We start from the raw sequence: 19,829 nt of genomic DNA on the forward strand, positions 1-19,829 counted from the left end.
CTGTACTTTGGGAGAATCTGACATCATTTAGTCTTTAATTAAAACTGGGACAGAATTCTGCAGCTTAAAAGCAACATCAGAAACAATTTGATATGCATACATCAGCGATTCTTAGAAGAGAAGAATGTTTTCAATCCTACCCATTTCAGTCCTAATTCGATATATCTGCTAGCACTGTTGTTATTCAAGCAAAACACAGAACAGAGGATTTCGCTCAGCACACCCTTCCTTCTGCTACAAACCCATAAAAGAGTATAATGTGTCATCTTTTGAGGTCCTTGATGCCTTTGTCCCCTATAAGTCTGAAAACATTCAATAAGCTACTTTTAAATTCAGTTGTAAACCACATATTAATAGGTAAGAACTGTGCCAACTAATCAATGGAATGCAGGAAAGGAGCGCGCACAGTCCTAACATGAGAACTGCAGGGGTGGACTCAAAGCCGAGTTCCCACGCAGCCTCCTCAGGTCTTTACCAGCTGCAACCCACAGACGTCCTGTGTTGAAGCTTCATTGTGCCTCAAAACACCAGTAGCATTTATGACGACCTCAAACAATACAGAATGATGTATTCTCTGGGTTTTAAAAGTCAATGTACCCTGTGACTAAATAATTTTACTAATACTGCTACTGGTTATTTGAACAAAATTTTGGCAAATACCAAAAAGTTAAAATTTTTAATAGCATTTCAATAGTCACTGAACAGGGTAAATAAATACTTTAAAGAAATTTAAACTGGGGGTGGGGAGGATAGCTCAGTGGTTAAGAGCACTGTCTGCTTTTCCAGAGGACCCAGGTTCAATTCCCAGCACCCACATGGAAGCTCAGAACTGTTTCTAACTCCAGTTTCAGGGGATCCAACATCCTCACAAGGGCATACATGCAGGCAAAACACCAATATATATATAAAATAAAAATAAATAATTTAAAAAAGAAGAAAAAAAAATTCAATTTTTTAAATCTGTGCGGTTTCAGGGTCTCCCTCTGCTGGCAGAGGTTAGAAATGAAGGCTGTGCTAGGTTAACATCATTTTACCTGCACTGTTACAGCCTAGATCCAGGCAGCTAGGATGTGGTCATCTGGACATTTTTTAATGTCCTTTGAAAGACATTTAAGAGAAGAAATCTCACCCTTTTTAAAACTTCAGACAATTTTCAGAAAATATGAGTGTCCATATGCAAATAATACTGCATTGAGGACAAAAGAGACAACACTTAGATCATCTAATAAATATTCAAGCACATATACATGACATGCCAATTTGTAACAGTAATATGAAAATCCACAGTAACAAATGGTGCTATTTCAATTTACTTTTCCTTAATCATGAATTCTTCTAAACACAGTACCTCCTTGAACTCTCTTCTAGCCTTCGGAGACAGTATGGCGTCACCTCTATTTATTATTATATCACATGTAGCAAAGACCCAAGTGTGAGCTTTCCCTGAGTCCCCACAATAAAATTCAGAGTGTTTTGGAACTCTCTGGTTGTTCTAATGGTGCTATGAATCAATGGTGCAATCACATACCTGGGTTGTATTTGATGACATTTCTCAGAGCCTCCAGAGCCATTTCTACTCTCGGTAAGCGGTCCCCATGCTGCTCTGACTCCACTTTTGCAGTATGAGTGATGGCCATGAACGTGTGGAGGTACTGGGCCTGAGAGCCTATGTAATCCAAGAGACTTGCAGCAAATTCTTTTGGAACCTAAGCCAAGCACACAAATATATAAATGTGCGAGCTATCATAATAACTTATCCTGAAAATTTTAAGAGCAAAAGAAACAAAAACCTCAAGAAACTGAATGAATGTGATTGAACTGTGAATACAAATGCATATAGCTATGCATAAAGGAATGGGAAAATCAAAACCAATTAAAATTTACCTAACTTTCTGAGATCTTACACACTTTCACCAGTATCTTGGTACAATGTTAAGATTAGGATATCTGATCCCTTTACTAATCTAAGTAAGAACATCTGTGACTTTTTACAATTAAATTGTATTTTTAGAATACAAAAATTACTTACAGTTGCAACAGAAATTCAGAGGCCAGCTTTCCAAGGGTCTGTTCTAATCAGTTAACTCATTTTGCTGACTAACTAGTTAAATATATTATTCTGTAAATAATAATACACACTAATTTGGTAAATTCCAATTTCAGGAGCAAATTCTAAAACAAAGCATTATTTCTAACCCACCTTGGTAATGAATGTCTGTAATCATAGCTACTTGGGAGGCTAAGTCAAGAGAAGTTTGAATTTAAGGCCAGCCTGGACCACAAAGAGAGACCCTATTTCACATATGTCTGCACACATCCATATACACACATGGTATGATTCACTTCTCTTTACAAGTCACTCAACAACAAAATTTTGCCTTTCCCCTAAAGCAGCAAATACAAGGGACAGATAAGAAACAAGTGGTTGTTTTATGAGCTTCATGAAACTCAATTCTTCAACAATCTAGAGCAGTACTTCTCAACCTTTCCAATGTTGTGACCCTTTATTCCTCATGTTGTGGTGACCCCAACCATAAAATTATTTTAATGCTACTTCATAACTGTAATCTTGTTACTGCTATAAACTGTAATGCAAGTATCTAATATGCAACCCCTGTGAAAGAGTTGTTTGACCACTCCAAAAGGGTCATGACCCAAAGGTTGAGAACCACTGATCTAGATGAAGATGCTCGTACCAGGACAACATATAATGGTCTCAGCAAATAAAGAGGTATTAATTCCAAATTGTACAACTTGAATAAGTCAGTAGTAGTTCTCAGTAAATATTATCACAGGCATCAGATAAAATTAAAAGCCAAGCACTTACCTCTAGCTGAAAAGTTGGGACTTCATTATATACTCTAACAAAAATCTCGCCCACAATCAGTTCTTTGGCATGGTCACTGTAGACAAATTCTGCCCCGTAAGTTTTGTCACAATCACCCTTTAAAAAAAGAAAAAAGATTGTTAGATGTAAATGTCATTTGTAAATCTACCCTGTTTTGCTTAATAATGCACAGAATACTTCAGGAAATCCACTCTCACCCGAGAGAGGGCAAGTGCACTGTGATGTACGTGGGTAGTATACTGCCGGATCGGCTCAGTGGCAGCAGGGCGTTTTACTTCTACTAAGACTATCAGGACTCATTCTGAAGTCTCAGAAGGTCACTAGGGTGAGTCAAGAATTAAGAATTGGCAATAGAAAGCAGGCTATGACACACGCGGACTAGGAGTGACAAGTAATAAATATATTGATTAAAGCACCCGATTCTCCTAGTGCATACGAGCTTCTCCATTAGAAGGTGGGAATAAGAGGAAATGTCAGTTTTGATAATGGAAGCATGAACTGACAGGAAAATCAGTTCATCATGAGCAACACTTTGCTAGCTGTACGAAAGTAATAACAACAAGAAAATTCCAATGTAGTATTTTAAAGATTTGTTTTTAATATTTTTAATTATGTGTCTGCATGCGTGGGACTGCACAGGTGAGTCCAGGTATCTTTGGTGTTGGAGTTACAGGAATTATGAGCAGGCTTATAGGGGTTGGAAATAAAACTGAGATCCTCTGGAAGAGCGGTGTGTACTCCCAACTGCTGAACCATCTCTCTAACACCCTAAAGTACTATCTTGTACAACACCAGGCTATCCTTAAAATGGGCCAACTAAGAGGTAAATAGCACATTTTGTTTCAAGACCTGTCACCTAGGAGCATATAAAACACTAACATACCTTTTTAATCATATTTTCTTGTTGTGACTCAAGAAATTCAAGCAGTTCCGCTCTTGTAGAATTGTTCCACATCAGATAAGGGTTCTCTGTGTTGCTGTTAAGCATCTTCAGAATCTAGGAAGACAGTATTACTGTTAAGTCACATTCATGGAGCTTTGAGTATCAGATTGCAGTTGGTACCTCTGTAAGTCTGACAAGCTTGTTGATGCCCTCCATCTTGCAGTAAGGAAAACCAAGGCTACAAAAGCAGACGTTATTTGTCACAGGTCTTACGCCAGTCAATGTGAGACTAGGGGTGAAATCTGAGCCTGATTTCAATCAACTCCTCAGTCTTCTGTTTGGTGGAAACCCCAGTACCCTAAGTATCTAGTTAGTAAGTATTTCTAAATACACACCATACTTTCTGCACATACATATGCTCGAAACAAAATCTACGTCTCTATGAAGCACACCCCAAAGGAAAATGGGGGATGGGCACCTGTGCACCAGGTGGATTTCCTGTGCACACCCTGACTCAGGCTACAGCTGAGGAGCTCTGCAGGCTGATGTTTCCATTTGGCTCTCTTCAACTGTAAACACATATTCCACACCTCAAGTGTTTGAATGAAAAATGTTTCCATTCCTCATTTCCAGAGCTCTAGGCCAGAAAGGAAGTCGACCGTGTCTGAGAATGGCCCCATATCATTTCAATGCTGTTTTCCTAGCCTGGTTCTCAGTGACACTCACCAAAGAGGGCACACATGGAAGTGGGAGCTGAGTAGTACTTATTCACCATGAACTGATGAAAATGCATGTGTGTGGAGGGTGTGGGCTGCATGGGTTTATTTTCAGCATTCCAACCTTGACCAAGAATAGCTATAACTTACAACAAACATCTAAACAAACTTAGTTCCTGACTGGATACATCACTGCAAATTCATTCTCTTGTCCTAGCCCTTTGTGATTCAAGGCTGGTTAAGAATAATGGTAGGCTCTGTAGTTGAGAAACATGAAGCTAATTCTCTGTCCCAGAAGTTAGACTCCAAGGTCTGTTGTCATTGCCATAAACCCACAATACACTCACTTTCTTGGCTAAGAGAACAAGCAAGTGAATATTCAATTTTCAGGTTTCCCAGAGCAATCGGGATTATCCTGTTCCTTTAGAACTTAAAGGATTTTGCATTATTCACAAACCCAGCTTTCTGCTGTAGTCCTTACCTCAGTAGCACTAGCCACAGCTAGCTTTCTAGCAATGTAGGGTGTCAGCATGCCAGCCAAACTCTTCCTTACAGTTGGATTTTCTGGGGTTGCTTGGTCATCAAGTAAATACCCACCAAGTCGACTCAGAGCATGGACACTGAGTTTGGCAAGACTGTTGGCCACTTCCTGTTATATATATAAAATAAGACATTAAAGTAGGTATGTTTCCTTACATAAGTGACACAAATAGCTTTATGGTGTCAATACTGTATAGAAATATTTTAATGATCAGCAAGGAAACAGCTGGCACAGGCATACCAACATCAGCACCATAGAACTTATACATTCCAGATTTATTTTGTTTTTAAATAGGGAAACCCCTTAGCACTGACATACTTATCTGTCCTACAGAATCACCTGGAAGTGGGGTGAGAGGAAGAGACAGGGAGACCTAACTGCTAGATGCACATGCTGGGAATATGAGCAATAAATGACAATAAATATGAACCAAGAAATAGAAGAAAAAACTTTAAAAATCAGACAAATACAAAGGTGCTAGGAAAATCTAGTTCCAAGAGCCTGATACGTTTTTATACTTCCCTATTATATAATTCTGAAATCATAAAGTTGACTGAGTAACTAAGAAAACATTATACGATTTCCATTCCTTCAATTCCCTTGCCTTAAATCCCTTACACATAAATAAAACCCATCCCTGCACTGGAGAGCCGGAAGATGGAAGATAGTCTAGGTGACAGGATGGTCTGGGCTATGGAGTGATTTTGAAGTCACTCTGGGTTACAATTAAAGAACGTGTGCCAGCTTATGGAGCAGTCAACAGCCATCTTGAAACAGCACCTCTAAATGGCTTAAGCTTTGCTTCCCGATGATTTGGGATTGGGGTAAAGTTACCTGCTGGTTGGTTTCTTCGTTTTTCTGAATGCCACTCTCTTCCAATGTATAGTCATAGTTAAACAGATAACCAAGTAGATGCCATAAAATTCCAGCCTGAAATAGATGTGTCTGTAACCAGAAGTCTACCGCAAAAGAACTGACACATTCCACTGCAAGGGCGGCCACCCGTGGGATACTCTGCAAGGAAAACAACAACACTGACTTGCAGGGTGAAAAACACTGCCAAGAGAAACCAACTAGTAACACATGCCCAGTCAGCTATCTTTTCTTATAAAATATCTTACCGAGTGCAAAGACTCAGAGATCAGTTTTCTCAACTTTCATGTAAAAACAATAAAGGAACAACAGCAAAACTGCTAGTACAATCAGAGATCTGAGCTTTACACCAACAGCCTTGTTCCTCCTAAGCCTTCAGAAAGCACCAACCAGAAGAAGCTGAGGAATCTGATCAGGACCCCAGTCCCAGCTGTCTCAACCAAGATCAGCACCTCCATCCTTTCTATTCAGCATAACTCAAGTCTCTTCCCTATCAGTCATAGCATCTTCAGAGCTGGATTCTCTTGGCGGTTCCAGGTTGGGAGGGAGTCAGCATGTTCTTACTTCTCAGAAGCCCTCACAGTAAGCAGTGACCACATCACAGGTTCTACAATGTCCTGCCCTAGAAGATTTTAGTCTCATCTTCTCTCTTTCCTTCCTTAGAAACTGAGACTCACTTCTAGCTATGTCACTACATTCTTACTTTTTGTGGGCCAGAATAAGATGAAACCCATTGTTTATAGCAATGTTTCTAGACAAATACTTAAAAGATATGAGCAATTTACTTAGAAATAGTTTTGGGTAAACACGTGGCTATAAATCAAGCACTCATTGTTTGAAAAGAAAACCTACAGTAATTATACCCTGTAAGGTGTGAGCCATACCTTGCCAAAATACAGCACCCGGCAGAGGTCCTTGATGATGCCGGGCATTTCTGTGATCTTCTCCCGGCACTCTTCAAACTGCGCAGCCACGCTATAGCATCTGCTTATGTGTCCGCACACCTACAGGCAGCACAAGAGACAGAAGCAATCACACATGTACTCATTATGAAAGACATGACAGAAAACAAATCTGCACAGATGTGAGCAATACTTAACGTTGTACACAATGCTCCAAAATTAAAAACAGGACTTTTCAATTAAATTAGGGGAAATCTTAAGATTTCTTATAGATGAAAAGGTCAGCATACTATGAACAAACACACCACGGCTTGTTTTTGTGCTACCACTGAGCTATAAGAATAGGTTTTTTTTTTTTTTTGTTTGTTTGTTTTTTGAGACAAGGTTTCTCTGTAGTTTTGGAGCCTGTCCTGGAACTAGCTCTTGTAGACCAGGCTGGCCTCTAACTCAGAGATCTGCCTGACTCTGCTTCCAAGTGCTGGGATTAAAGGCATGTGCCACCACTGCCTGGCAAAAATAGTTTTATTTTTTAAAAAACATTAAAAGTGCTATGAAAAATAAACAATAAATTTAAAAAATATTAAATAACAGAGAATGTAAACTTAATGACTTAAATATCCATTTAACTTTTATTTTAAAAAAGCTCATGAGACTCTTAGTTAAGGTATTTTTGTGCTTAATATGGCAGGATATCAAAAATTCTTTTCATACAAGCCACTTCAACACAGCAGCTTCAACTCAGAGCCAGTACTCAACTTATTTAGTCTATGCCTAAGGAAAGAAAGGGTCACATAAAAAGCTATGCTCTATAATTTAGTGAATTCATGATGGGTTTCTGTTAAAGAATCAAGTTATTTCAACCTTGACAAACAACAGTCTCTGAATATACTGTGAGGAGGACAGAGGAGGAAACTAGAGAGGTGCAGAGGTAACTGAAACAAGAATGACAGAAATGATGAGTGTTTGAAGCTGGTGATGGAAACCTAAAGGGCCAGCACATGGCTGTCCACCTTTTTTAAAAAGAGAAAGGTACTGGATGGTGATAACACACACCTTTAATCTTAGCACTTGGAAGGCAGAGGTAGGTGGATCTCTGTGAGTTCAAGGCCAGTCTGGTCTACAGAGCAAGTTCCAGAGCAACCAGAGCTGTTACACAAACCCCATCTCAAGAAAAAAAAAAAAAAAAACGAGAGAGAGAGAGAGAGAGAGAGAGAGAGAGAGAGAGAGAGAGAAAATCTTACTGCAGTGAGGACTTTTAGTGGTGTTCTTACAATATGACCAGCTGCACCAGCCTTGCCTGCAAACCTGCTTGAGAATCACATCATCTACCCTATCCTACACTGAGAAACTGAGTAAGGGGGAAGGCAGTTTTAAGAAGCACCCCAGTTGGTGTCTGAACCACCACCTAACATACCATTTAGCCTCACCTGCACTGACATGTCCCTTGGTTTACTGGAGCGATTCAGGACAGCCACGCAGCGACTAAATGCCTCCTGTAACACCTATCAAGGAAGAAGTATGCCATTAGGTCTCCACTTGGACTTGAATGTAAAAAGCCTCTTCCAGCATGGATAAGATCACACAACCTTTTAACGTTATAGATTAACACTTACTCAATTGACATTTGTTACATAAACAAGTAAACAAAGGATTGCATGGTGTACTGATTTTTTTAAAGCGTCCCAGGAACTACTTTATAAGTAACATTACCTTCCACCTCTGAACTCAGTACTCTGACTCCTGCTATAAAATGTGCTATCTGGTGAAATAAAGGAAAAGAAAAAGCTGTACCCAATGCACCTGTACGGAGAGATTCTGAACTGTCAAGAACCACTTAGTGTGCCTTAAGATAAGCCCGAGGATCGTGCCTATTACCTCTAACCCGTTCTCTCTTCTGAGCTCTTCAGCATTGAGGGCTGAGCAGTTGACTGTGTGGAAAGCCAGCTCTGCAGCAGCAGGCAACAGTGGTGACTCTTTTGAGAAAAGTAGGTCATCTGAAGTCTCCATTGTTATGGTCCTAATTAGCATGGGGTATCCTGCATATTTATAAGGCTGTAACTCTGAAATAACAGAAGGACAGTGTTAAAGTCACATCATGATTCAGTTACGGTACCTCAAAAATAAAACACTCTGTATGCTAAAGGAAAGGTCCTAATTTACCTTTCCTTTTCAGTGAAATCTTGTGGTGAACTATAGTATTTTTTGGTAAATTAACTGCACTTGGCATGGAGAAAACTGATTTATCAGAGTATCTGCTTTCACCCATGTGACCTCTGTAATTTTTCACCTGATTACATTCAGCAAGACACAGCAAGTGCTCCTGTAATCACAGTGGCACTCAGAACACATTTTTCTTAAGGAGTATAAATGAGAACTGTGTGATCAGTTTCTAAGAATAGGCTCCTTGCTCTATTTTACTATTTGTTTTAAACATTTACAAATCCTGAAATATAAATTGCTAGCAGAAACATCAAAAAAAATGTATTACCTATTTACCTAGTTCTGTTTTGATAATTACACTCAGAGGTAAAAGCTGTCATCTACAGATACACAGTAAGAATTTTAAAATCCAGTTTGTTTTTTAAAAACTATTAAATAAGGCAAAAATATGCAAATAATCAGTTATGATATATATTTAATTTTTTATGTTTATGAGGTTTTTGTCTGTATTTATGTATCACTTGTACATCACTTGGAGGCCAGAAGAGGGCACTGGATCCCCTGGAGCTGGAGTTATGGATAGCTGTGACTGCCACGTGGGTGATGGCAACTGAACCTAGGTCTTGTGGGTGGAAGTGTAGTCAGTGCTTTTAGCCTCTGAGCCACTTCCCTGCCCCCTTGGCCATGATATTCTTAAGTACTCTGTAATTTCACTTGAAATAAGAATAAAGTGTTTTTGTATTTTGAAGCTAATCAAAATCTATCTGCTCTAAATTATACTGTTTTAAGATGGCTTAAGAAGAAAAAAGCAAACGTGTATATATGCATGTATGTGTGTGGGGGGTGTTGAGATACACTTGTACCCTTATTCTTAGTTCTAGAAGCCATTTAACTAAGATGTTTATGTACATGTTCTCTTCAAGTCACATACAAGTATGCTGATCATAGCTCTCCTCAATTGATTCACTTGTTAATTTCTCAGCTGTCCCCTTCAAAATCCAACTGCAACCCCCTCTCTTCTTAAGTTCCCCAAACAATCAATGCCGTTCTTGAATCCTTACTTCTTACACTCTTCCTTCTCTCTCCACACCACCACCTTACACTGCTCCTACATCAATACAATTATATCACATATATACCTCATATCAACGAAGACTGAAACATGTTCAACACAGCCTTAGACATTCTGGATTGTTAACTGCTACGACTACTTCCTACAATGGCCCTGAAAACATTTGGACAACCCTGAACCCTGAAATGGCACTTATTTCACAGAATCCAATGTTTTTCTAACTATCTCAAAGGACAGAGGGTCTTGAGAGAGACAGTATGAAATAGCAGATGTGAGAGGGACAATCTTTTCAAGTTTCTTCTTCATTTTAAATCCATACATACTTGGTGTGCTCTGCTTTCTGGGGCTGCTAGAGCCAAGTCAGGTAGTTTTTTACATGTATGTCACTGAAGATAATTAAATAATCTTTAAATTCCTGATTCCATTTACTAGCTTATAGATCATTTAATGAGTCTGCTATTATATGGCTAAACATAGAACTAAACAAACAGCACCACAGAACAGTAGCACCATTTCGGAAGGAATAATAACCTTGTTAGCAATGCAAAATTCTGAAGACCACAGGCAGAAGAGAGTGAGCACAGCAAGCAACCGCTTGAGGCCTTCCTTTGGAAGACAGCGGCTTTCCAGAAGTCCTTTTCAATACCAATCCAAATCCTTTAGAGTATGCTACCAAACAAGTAACTCAGTGAGGTTAGCTGTAAAATAATCCACGATCTATTACAACAGAGGATTTACCTTCTTTATGTCGGTTGAAAAGGATGCTCTGTGTTTTCAGAATTAAAATTATATTCTCTGGATCTGGCCCATCCACTATTTTTGTTGACTTGGTACATAAAAATTCATACGCTTTATTTACTTTTTCAAACATGTCCTGTATGTAACCACAAACAATTAGGATTTAATTGGAAATTTTCTAATTAAACTTAAAATAAGACATAACTGGTATTTCATTATTATAATTTACCAATTCCTTTAAATTTTACCTTCACATTAAGGAATTCATTCCAACTGCCATCTAGTTGTAATACTAAGAGGGAACTACATTTGTTTTCTTGACTAAGCATCCAAGGATTTCAATTTTGTGCAAGGAAAATATTTGCATAAAAATTTAAATATGCCATAAGTATATGTTAACACACATATATATTAAAGAGCCTGGGAGTCTAGCTCAGTTGGCAAGGTGTTTGTCTCGCATACATGAAGTCCTGGGTTTGAAGCTCAGCACCAAAGAAACTGGGCATAGTAGTATGTTTTTGTGACCCCAGAAGACAGGAGTAACAACTTAAGGTCATCCTTGGCCATATGACAGTTAAGAGATCAGCCTGGGAAACATGAGATCCTGTCTCAAAACAAAAAAACAAAAAACCCCCTAATAAAAATCCCTAAATTTCTCATCTATACCGAAGACTGACTCAATGTAGGAAGACTACTGATAAGAACTACTGTCTATTTTATTCTTTAAAAACTTCGTTTAATTACATTTTCATCTATGTGGGAGAAGACAGGGGTGCACACCTGCCACCTCTCATGTGGAAATGAGAGGACAACTTGCAGGAGTTAGCTCTCCCGATTTTATTCATTTTGAGGTCTGGGTTTGACGACAAGCAGTTTCACTTGTTGATTCATCTGAATGAGTCCAAGTGCTACTGTTTACTGAGCACTACACCAAGTTCTGTGTTAAATTCTATTATTTAATCTGCAGAATAGTTATTTCGGTGTGTACCACTATTGTCTTCATGAGGATCCTGCAACTCAGAGACAGTAAATGACTTAACTAAAAACGAAACGTCGGTCAGCAGCAGCATAAAGCCTTATGTAAGGGCCAGACTCCTGCAAGTTTCACTACGATAGTTTTATACAGTATTTTAATAATCTAAAACGTTAAACCTAGCAATCTGACAAGTAATATCAAACTTGCTATTTTATAAGATTTTACTTATGAGTATGAACTGAATTGAATTTGAATTGCTAAGTCAAACAAAGCAACAACAAAAACTCATTAAACATCTCCCTTTAAATTAAAAATGAATCAAAATGAAACAAAAACAAAAAGCCAATCAGGCCTTTAACTTTAAAAGCGTTTACATTTACAAAGTGGCATCTTTTTACCACCAAGTCTTCCTTGTCAGAAATACTTATGTTTCCCATTTCCTACTTCTTTGCTTAGGATAATAAGAATTTTGGGAGTCATTTGAAAAAAAAAATACAAACGTTACTTAATCTGAATGATGATGACATATCTTAAATACAATTTATCTATTATTCTTATGACTGACAATGAGAGTTAATTCTCAAACAGAAATAGGTAAGGCTAGAGAATAAATTTGTCCTCAACATACTCGTCACAGGAGCAGCCCCTTCCAGCTGACTGTGAGAAGACTACCCACAGAGAAAGCACAGGCTGTGGTGTGGCTAGAAGCCTGTTCATACATTAGGTACACAGGATGAGGCAACCAGAGCAAAATCAAGTGAAGCCCATTCCAAAGGTGGCACATACCCTTCCTTCTGGATTCTTATCGGGGTGGTACTTCTGTGCGAGTCTGAAGTAAGCTTTTCTAATCTTGCTCTCATCATGCCTGGAAGGAGGAAAATTGTTTGTGAATACAGTAAGGTACATAAAAAAACACACACAATCATCGAATCATTATGCTGTAATATGCTACATCTATACAGCAGAATTGTAGTATTGATCCCATATTTGGAACTGATCATTTATTAGGTATCCAATTAAATCCAATAAGATTTAAGTAAGATTATATTTTTATGTTATCTTTATAGGTGAAGTAAAAGCTAAAAGTTCCCCAAGCAAGGTTAAACTTATATTATAAAATTTAGTTGCTTATAATATAGTTTTAGTATTATCTATTTAAAAAAAATTACAAAATTGTATTTGGGATTTGATAAAATAAGAAGTACGTTTTAAAATCCAAAAATTAGTCATAATGTCTAAAATGCCACTGCAAACTGTGTATTTTAAGTTACTCTATCAGTATTAAGAAAACTTAGCAAATATTCTATACTCTAAAAGAATGCCTTTGAAGGCATTTTCCTCTGCCATCACATGTAGTCACTACAGACTCCCCAGGGATGCCGCTAATCCACATGCAGTGCCCTGGGCACACATGCCCACAGACCTTTTCCAAGCACAGCATGCACTGGAGAAGGAAGCGGGAATCAAAAATGTGCAGTAGCACCATGTGCTAGACGACGGCTAGGCACACTGCACACAAGAGTTCAACTGATAAAATGCAATGGCTACCAACAAGATCAGAAGAATGTATCTGGTTAGTAAATCAGAAATAGGTCAGAGTCAGTGACTAGAGTTCCAGATTATTCTCACGGGTCTTGTGTATATCAATAAATAGGCAACCTAAATGAATGAATAAGTAAGTAACTATAATAAAATAAACCCTTTAAGATGGCTGGTTTAAGTAAGTCAATAGCCAACATCAAACTAAATGGAGAGAAACTCACAGTGATCCCACCGAAATCAGGAAAAAGACAAGGTTGCTCATTCTCTCCATATCTATTCAATATAGTTCTTGAGGTCCTAGCTAGAGCAATAAGACACCAAAAGAAGATCAAGGGGATACAAACTGCAAAAGAAGAAGTCAAACTCTCACTATTTGCTGATGATATGAGTTTACATAAGTGACCCCAAAAATTCTACCAAGGAACTTCTACAACTCATAAACACTTTCAGTAATGTAGCAGGATACAAGATTAACTCAAAAAAATCAGTAGCCCTTCTGTACACAGAAAATAAATGGGCTGAGAAAGAAATCAGAAAAACATCACCCTTCACATTAGCCACAGAAAGCATAAAATATCTCAGAGTAACTCCAACCAAACAAGTGGAAGACTTGTATGACAAGAACTTTAAATATTTGAAAAAAGAAATTGAAGAAGACACCAGAAAGTGGAAAGATCTCCCATACTCTTGGGTAGGCAGAATTAACATAGTAAAATGGCAATCTTACCAAAATCAATCTACAGATTCAATGCAATGCCCATCAAAATCCTAGCAAAAATTCTTCACAGACCTTGAAAGAACAGTACTCAACTTCATATGGAAAAGCAAAAAACCCAGGATAGCCAAAACAATCCTGTACAAAACTTCTGGAAGCATCACAATCCCTGACTTCAAACTCTACTACAGAGCTACAGTACTGCAAACAGCCTGGTATTGTCATAAGAACAGACAGGAGGACCAATGAAACTGAATAGAAGACCTGGCTATTAATCCACACACCTATGAACACCTGATTTTTGACAAGGAAGCAAAAAATATCAAATGGAAAAAAGAAAGCATATTTAACAAATGATACTGGCATAACTGGATATCAACATGTAGAAGAATGAAAATAGACCCATATCTATCACCATGCACAAAACTCAAATCCAAATGGATCAAAGATCTCAACATAAAGCCAGCCACACTGAACCTTATAGAAGAGAAAATGGGAAATACACTTGAATGCATTGGCACAGTAGACCACTTCCTAAATATAACCCCAGCAGCACAGACACTGAGAGAAACAATTAATAAATGGGACCTCCTGAAACTGAAAAGCTTCTGTAAAGCAACATGACAAAACGACAGCCTATAGAACGGTAAAAGATCTTCACTAACCCCACATCAGACAGAGGTCTGATCTCCAAAATATACAAAAAACTCAAGAAATTGGTCATCAAAAGAACAAGTAATCCAATAATAAAAAATGGAGTACAGACCTAAACAGAGAACTCTCAACAGAGGAATCTAAAATGGCTGAAAGACACTTAAGGAAATGCTCAACATCCTTAGTCATCAGAGAAATGCAAGTCAAAACAACTCTGAGATTCCATTTTACACCTGTAAGAATGACCAAGATCAACAACACTGATGACAACTTATGCTGGAGAGGTTGTGGGGTAAAGGGAATGCTTCTGCATTGCTGGTGGGAATGCAAGCTGGTACAACCCCTTTGGATGTCAGTGTGGCGATTTCTCAGAAAATTAGGAAACAACCTTCCTCAAGACCCAGTAATACCACTTTTGGGTACAGATCCAAAGGATGCTCAATCGTGCCACAAGAACGTGTGCTCAACTATGTTCATAGCAGCATTGTTTGTCATAGCCAGAACCTGGAAAACAACCTAAATGCCCCTGAACCAAAGAATGGATAAGGAAAATGTGGTACATTTATGCAATGGAGTAGTACACAGCAGAAAAAAAGACAACATCTTGAATTTTGCAGGCAAATGAATGGAGCTAGAAAACACACCATTTTGAGTGAGATAACCCAGAACCAGAAAGACAATTATCACATGTACTCACTCATGTTTCTTAAACATAAAGCAAAAAAAAAAAAAAAAAAAAAAAACCCAGCCTACAAATCACAATTCCAGAGAATCTAGACAACAGTGACAACCCTAAGAGAGACATACACAGATCTAATCTACATGGGAAGTAGAAAAAGACAAGATCTCCTGAGTAAATTAGGAGCATAGGGATGTTGGGAGAGGGTTGAAGGGAAGGCGAGAGGCAGGAAGGGGAGCAGAGAAAAATGTAGAGCTCAATAAAAATCAATACAATTAAAAAAAAGATGGCTAGTTTATATGGATTTTCATCTTTGGTACTAATGTCTTACTATACAGCAGACGTCTACTACTATAACTCTGAAATAACTCACAGCCCCTGGCCCGCAGGCAGACTGAGCACTTCGTAAGCATCATCTATTGACATCATGGGCGGTTTCTTTTCCACTTCCTTCTTCCAAGCGTCAAGGGAATCTTTCAGAAGCTTAACCTTAAAGAAATAACAGTAAAATCTGTATCCAGTAAAATGATTCAAAATAGAATTTTAGGTTTGTATAATATTTGTGGTGTATTTATTTAAATCAACATTTCTCAGCTATCCAATTTATAGTATACTGAAATACAAAATGTTAACATTGTTGGCAGCCAGGTTATTAGTTACAGAATTTCCTTCTGTTTAAGTTGTATTTTTGTTCTTCAACAAAGTATCTGTTAACTTTTTTTTTTTAAATATTTATTTATTATGTATACAATATTCTGTCTGTAGGCCAGAAGAGGGCACCAGACCTCATTACAGATGGTTGTGAGCCGCCATGTGGTTGCTGGGAATTGAACTCAGGACCTTTGGAAGAGCAGGCAATGCTCTTAACCACTGAGCCATCTCTCCAGCCCCCTCTGTTAACTTTTAAAGAAATATTCATAAAACATAAAAAAACCCTCAAAATTAGTACAAGATACATTGTACTAAGAAAGCAAGCACCCCGTGGAGCCTTTCTTAATGTCACCTACTTATTATTAATATGCTGGCATCAAACAAATGCAAGAGACAGAAAACTCACTGAGGCTGCACAGGGATGGGAGGACAGCGGCTAATACTTAGAACATGCCTGTATGCCTACATGCCAAAGGAGCAGACACTTTACACAAGATGTCAGATTCATTTTTGTTTTCTTGGTCTATCACTGGCTGGCCTTGCAACTTTCCTACTTCCAGAAGACAGGATAACACAGGGGCCCCTGTTTACTACTAAAGCTAATTCTTTAAAGTCCCCAAAACATGCTAAAATTCTAGAAGGTACATTTCTCAGGGAATAAAGTTTTATCTCATTAGAGAACTTAAAACTTTTCTGCCTTTTCATAGATGAACCAGTGCCAGGCTTGTCTGTATCTGGTGGCAGCATTGTGCAGAGACAGTTCATGTGGGACCAACGGCAGATGTTCTGACCCTTTGGATGGGAAATTATGCTGCAGGAAGTGACAGCACGGGCGCCCAGGCCTACTTTACTCCTTTTCGCAGACCCAAGGGCTTCAGCTCTGCTCTTCTGGACATCAGGGAGTTGTGCTTACATCAACATTCAATATTCAGAACCTCCTTTCAGACAGCAGCCATTTCTATCACCTCCATTTTGAATGTACACAGACCCGTAACAGACAACCTAAAACTGTCTCAGGTACCAAACACCTATGTCCATGAGATGGGCACCAGCCAGAGAATGAAACTTGTCTTGGTCATAAAAGACAAAAAACTGTAAAAAATTAAATACCGTTCAGTCTGAAATCTACCAAAATGTATTAACAAACTACTTAGTACATGTTGTTTAAGAAACAGCGATTTCCTCTTTGTTCCTTTGAGACAATCTCACCAGTTTTCAGGCTTGCTGCGAACTTTAGGCATCCTTCGGTGTGACCCTCCCCAACAGTGGGGACTACAGGCACACAGCACTATGAACACCCAAAGAAGCTACTATCATTTTTATCACAGGAGGAAAGAATATTCACAAGTGTTTAGAAATTGTTTTTGCAGTTTAAGAAGGAACAAACTGAACTTACTGGGTCTTTAATTGGCCAATCTGGAAACCGGAGTGTATCACAAAGTTGTTTGAGGTAATAAATATTACAAAATAGTTCATTTTCTAGCTGTGGATAATTGATAACCGGGATGGGACAATACTGATAAAGTGCTCTCGTATTGCTCTGCAGGCGAGGTGTAAAGTCAGCAAGATGGGCAGCAATCTTCTCTATCATGAGGCGCCTACAATCACAGAAGCTTCCGTTCAGGCATTCTGAAGGGTTAGTTTACTTAAAGAGAAACATGGGTAATCATGCAAGAAAATTACATAAATCTTCAGAATTACTCAATTACAAAGCTTGATTAAATGTTACTGGGTATTTTAATCATACTGTAAATACTCAAGAAGAAATAAACCTATCTATAATACTCGATGATAGAGACCGAAGACAAATGCAGATCGGCTCAGTCATTCCTACTAAAAACCTAGCCCTTACAGAGTCAGATGGGGTTTGCACGTGTATCAGGTAGCAGGATAGCCAGACACTAAGACTTCTTACCGCCCAAAAAGCTCATTACAGGCACCGGTCTTTTTCGGGCCCTAAGCAAAGCAGAATTCAATGTGGTAAGAAAAATCTTTTTGAGAGAGGCACTCAGGACAATTAAAAAAGAAAAATATTACACACAAAAGCTATTTCTAATTTATTTGTATTCCTACATATTTCTCTCAACAAAAATATGACTGACACACAGAATGTAACCATTAAACATGGTGGCCAGAATAAAACAAGTATAAAGGTCAACCTACCCCCAAAATCCAATGATAATAAATAGGGGGCATGGAGAATGTAAAGTTGGCCTGAGAAACGGGTGGTGTAAAGACCAAATGCCATGCAGTTAAGAGAGCTGAGAGTTTCACAGAGGCAGCCATGTCTCCCAGGAACAGGTGAAGTGCACAGTGTACACTGCCATGTGTTTCTGGGTCTCTCCCATGCTTTCCTTGTAATGTCAAAACCTGTTGGCTAAGGCGGTGGTTTGAAATAAAATGGCCCCTGTAGGCCCATAGGAAGCAGCACTACTGGGAGGTGTGGCCTTGTTGAAAGCAGTGTGTACTGTAGAAGCAGGTTTTGAGGTCTTATGCTCAAGCTATGCCCAGTGTGGCACACAGTCTCCTTCTGCTGACTGCAGATCAAGATGTAGAACTCTTAGCTCCTTCTTCAGTACCATGTCTGCCAGTATGCCCCCATGCTTCCTGCCATGACATAACGAATTAGATCTCTGAAACTGTAAGCCAGCCTCAATTAAATGTTTTCTGTGGTCATGGTATCTCTTCACAGCAATAAAACCTTAAGACAGCTAGGAAATGTTCATCAAAACTCTTGTGGGCATCTCTAGTCTGATTCATTTTACATGGGCATAGTTTGTGAAGTGCAGGCCTACTCCCAAGAATCCAGAAGTTGTGTCTTGACTGTATTGCCATTAGTGGTAACAGGTAACACTCTTATATAAAAGTTATATTAACAGTAATTTATCAATTTCTAGGAGAACAGAAGAGGCTTCAGGTCTTGTCAAAACCTATCAGTTGATCTGGAACATACAGAAACTATACGAACGCTTCTTGCAATGGAAATCAAGCCAGGTGATCAGCAACAAACATTCGAAGCATAAACACAAGCCCGGGTTATTCACCTCATTTCGCTGCTCCAGATTGCTTCCGGAGTGTCAAATTCACCTAGGAAAATCTCAGAAAACTTCTCAGGTTCATAATTTTCTAGGTAGCAAACCATTGCTTCAGGTAGGATATGTCCAAGTATACTTCTCTGAAAAATATCCTGTCCTTTAGTCTTAAAATAAAAACAACAAAAATGGACAAAATGTAGTTAGAAACAATAAAAATCACCTTTAAAATTTTGATAAATGAATAATTAGAGCATTTCAAGATAAGAGCACAAGGCCAAGTGTGGTGGAGCACACCTTTAATCCCAGCATCTCTGTGAGTTCAAGGGCAGACAGCAGGACTAGGCAGAGAGACCTTGCCTCAAAAACAAACAAACACAACCAGAACAAAGCACTTCTGTGCTGTAGGGGGTTGGAGGAACACAGCAAAGGGTGAAGGCAAAGGCAGAAGCAACAGCCACCAGCTTTGCAGCAGTCTTAGACTTCTCAGGGGTCACTGCACCACCACACAGGACTAAGGATGATGAGCCTGTGGCCATGAGTAACAACGATGGACAACAAGGAGGATCCATAAAGACATTACCTACTTGTACTCTACCAGTCGCTACAGTTCCTACCCATACCTGCTGTTTTCAAAACCCAGTAAGTCTAGCTCCTTTGAAAATTAGTTATTTACTCTGTGCGTGCGTGTGTGCTCCCCTTGCCAGGGTATGCTCGTGGAGGTCAAAGAATAACTTGTAGAAGTAGGCTCTCACCTTCCACTACATAGTCCTGGAGACTCAACTCAGACCTCCAGATCTGGTAGCAAGCACCTTACCTGCAAAGCCATCTCACTAGTCCTTAAATC

At 38.8% G+C, this 19,829-nt stretch overlaps 1 protein-coding gene across 2 annotated transcripts in view; it reads right to left on the reverse strand.

The window, feature by feature from the left end:
* The window catches only part of Dnajc13 (DnaJ heat shock protein family (Hsp40) member C13), a 122,541-nt gene that overhangs the window by 23,670 nt on the left and 79,042 nt on the right, over positions 1-19,829 (reverse strand). For both annotated transcript variants that reach the window (XR_009056975.1, XM_057766478.1), the window contains exons 32-44: positions 18,995-19,149; positions 17,347-17,548; positions 15,673-15,788; positions 12,496-12,574; positions 10,734-10,869; positions 8,639-8,823; positions 8,191-8,265; positions 6,746-6,865; positions 5,823-6,002; positions 4,929-5,096; positions 3,732-3,845; positions 2,828-2,944; positions 1,529-1,706 (exon numbers count right to left, since the gene is read on the reverse strand). Coding sequence is in view for 1 of the 2 variants with exons in the window: in XM_057766478.1 (XP_057622461.1) it covers positions 1,529-1,706; positions 2,828-2,944; positions 3,732-3,845; positions 4,929-5,096; positions 5,823-6,002; positions 6,746-6,865; positions 8,191-8,265; positions 8,639-8,823; positions 10,734-10,869; positions 12,496-12,574; positions 15,673-15,788; positions 17,347-17,548; positions 18,995-19,149 (1,825 nt within the window). In the remaining variant the exon portion in view is untranslated. The remainder of the gene's footprint in view (positions 1-1,528; positions 1,707-2,827; positions 2,945-3,731; positions 3,846-4,928; positions 5,097-5,822; positions 6,003-6,745; positions 6,866-8,190; positions 8,266-8,638; positions 8,824-10,733; positions 10,870-12,495; positions 12,575-15,672; positions 15,789-17,346; positions 17,549-18,994; positions 19,150-19,829) is intronic.

The sequence above is a fragment of the Chionomys nivalis genome, chromosome 4 (genome assembly GCF_950005125.1).
Source record: "Chionomys nivalis chromosome 4, mChiNiv1.1, whole genome shotgun sequence".
In the NCBI taxonomy this organism is placed as follows: Eukaryota; Metazoa; Chordata; class Mammalia; order Rodentia; family Cricetidae; genus Chionomys; species Chionomys nivalis.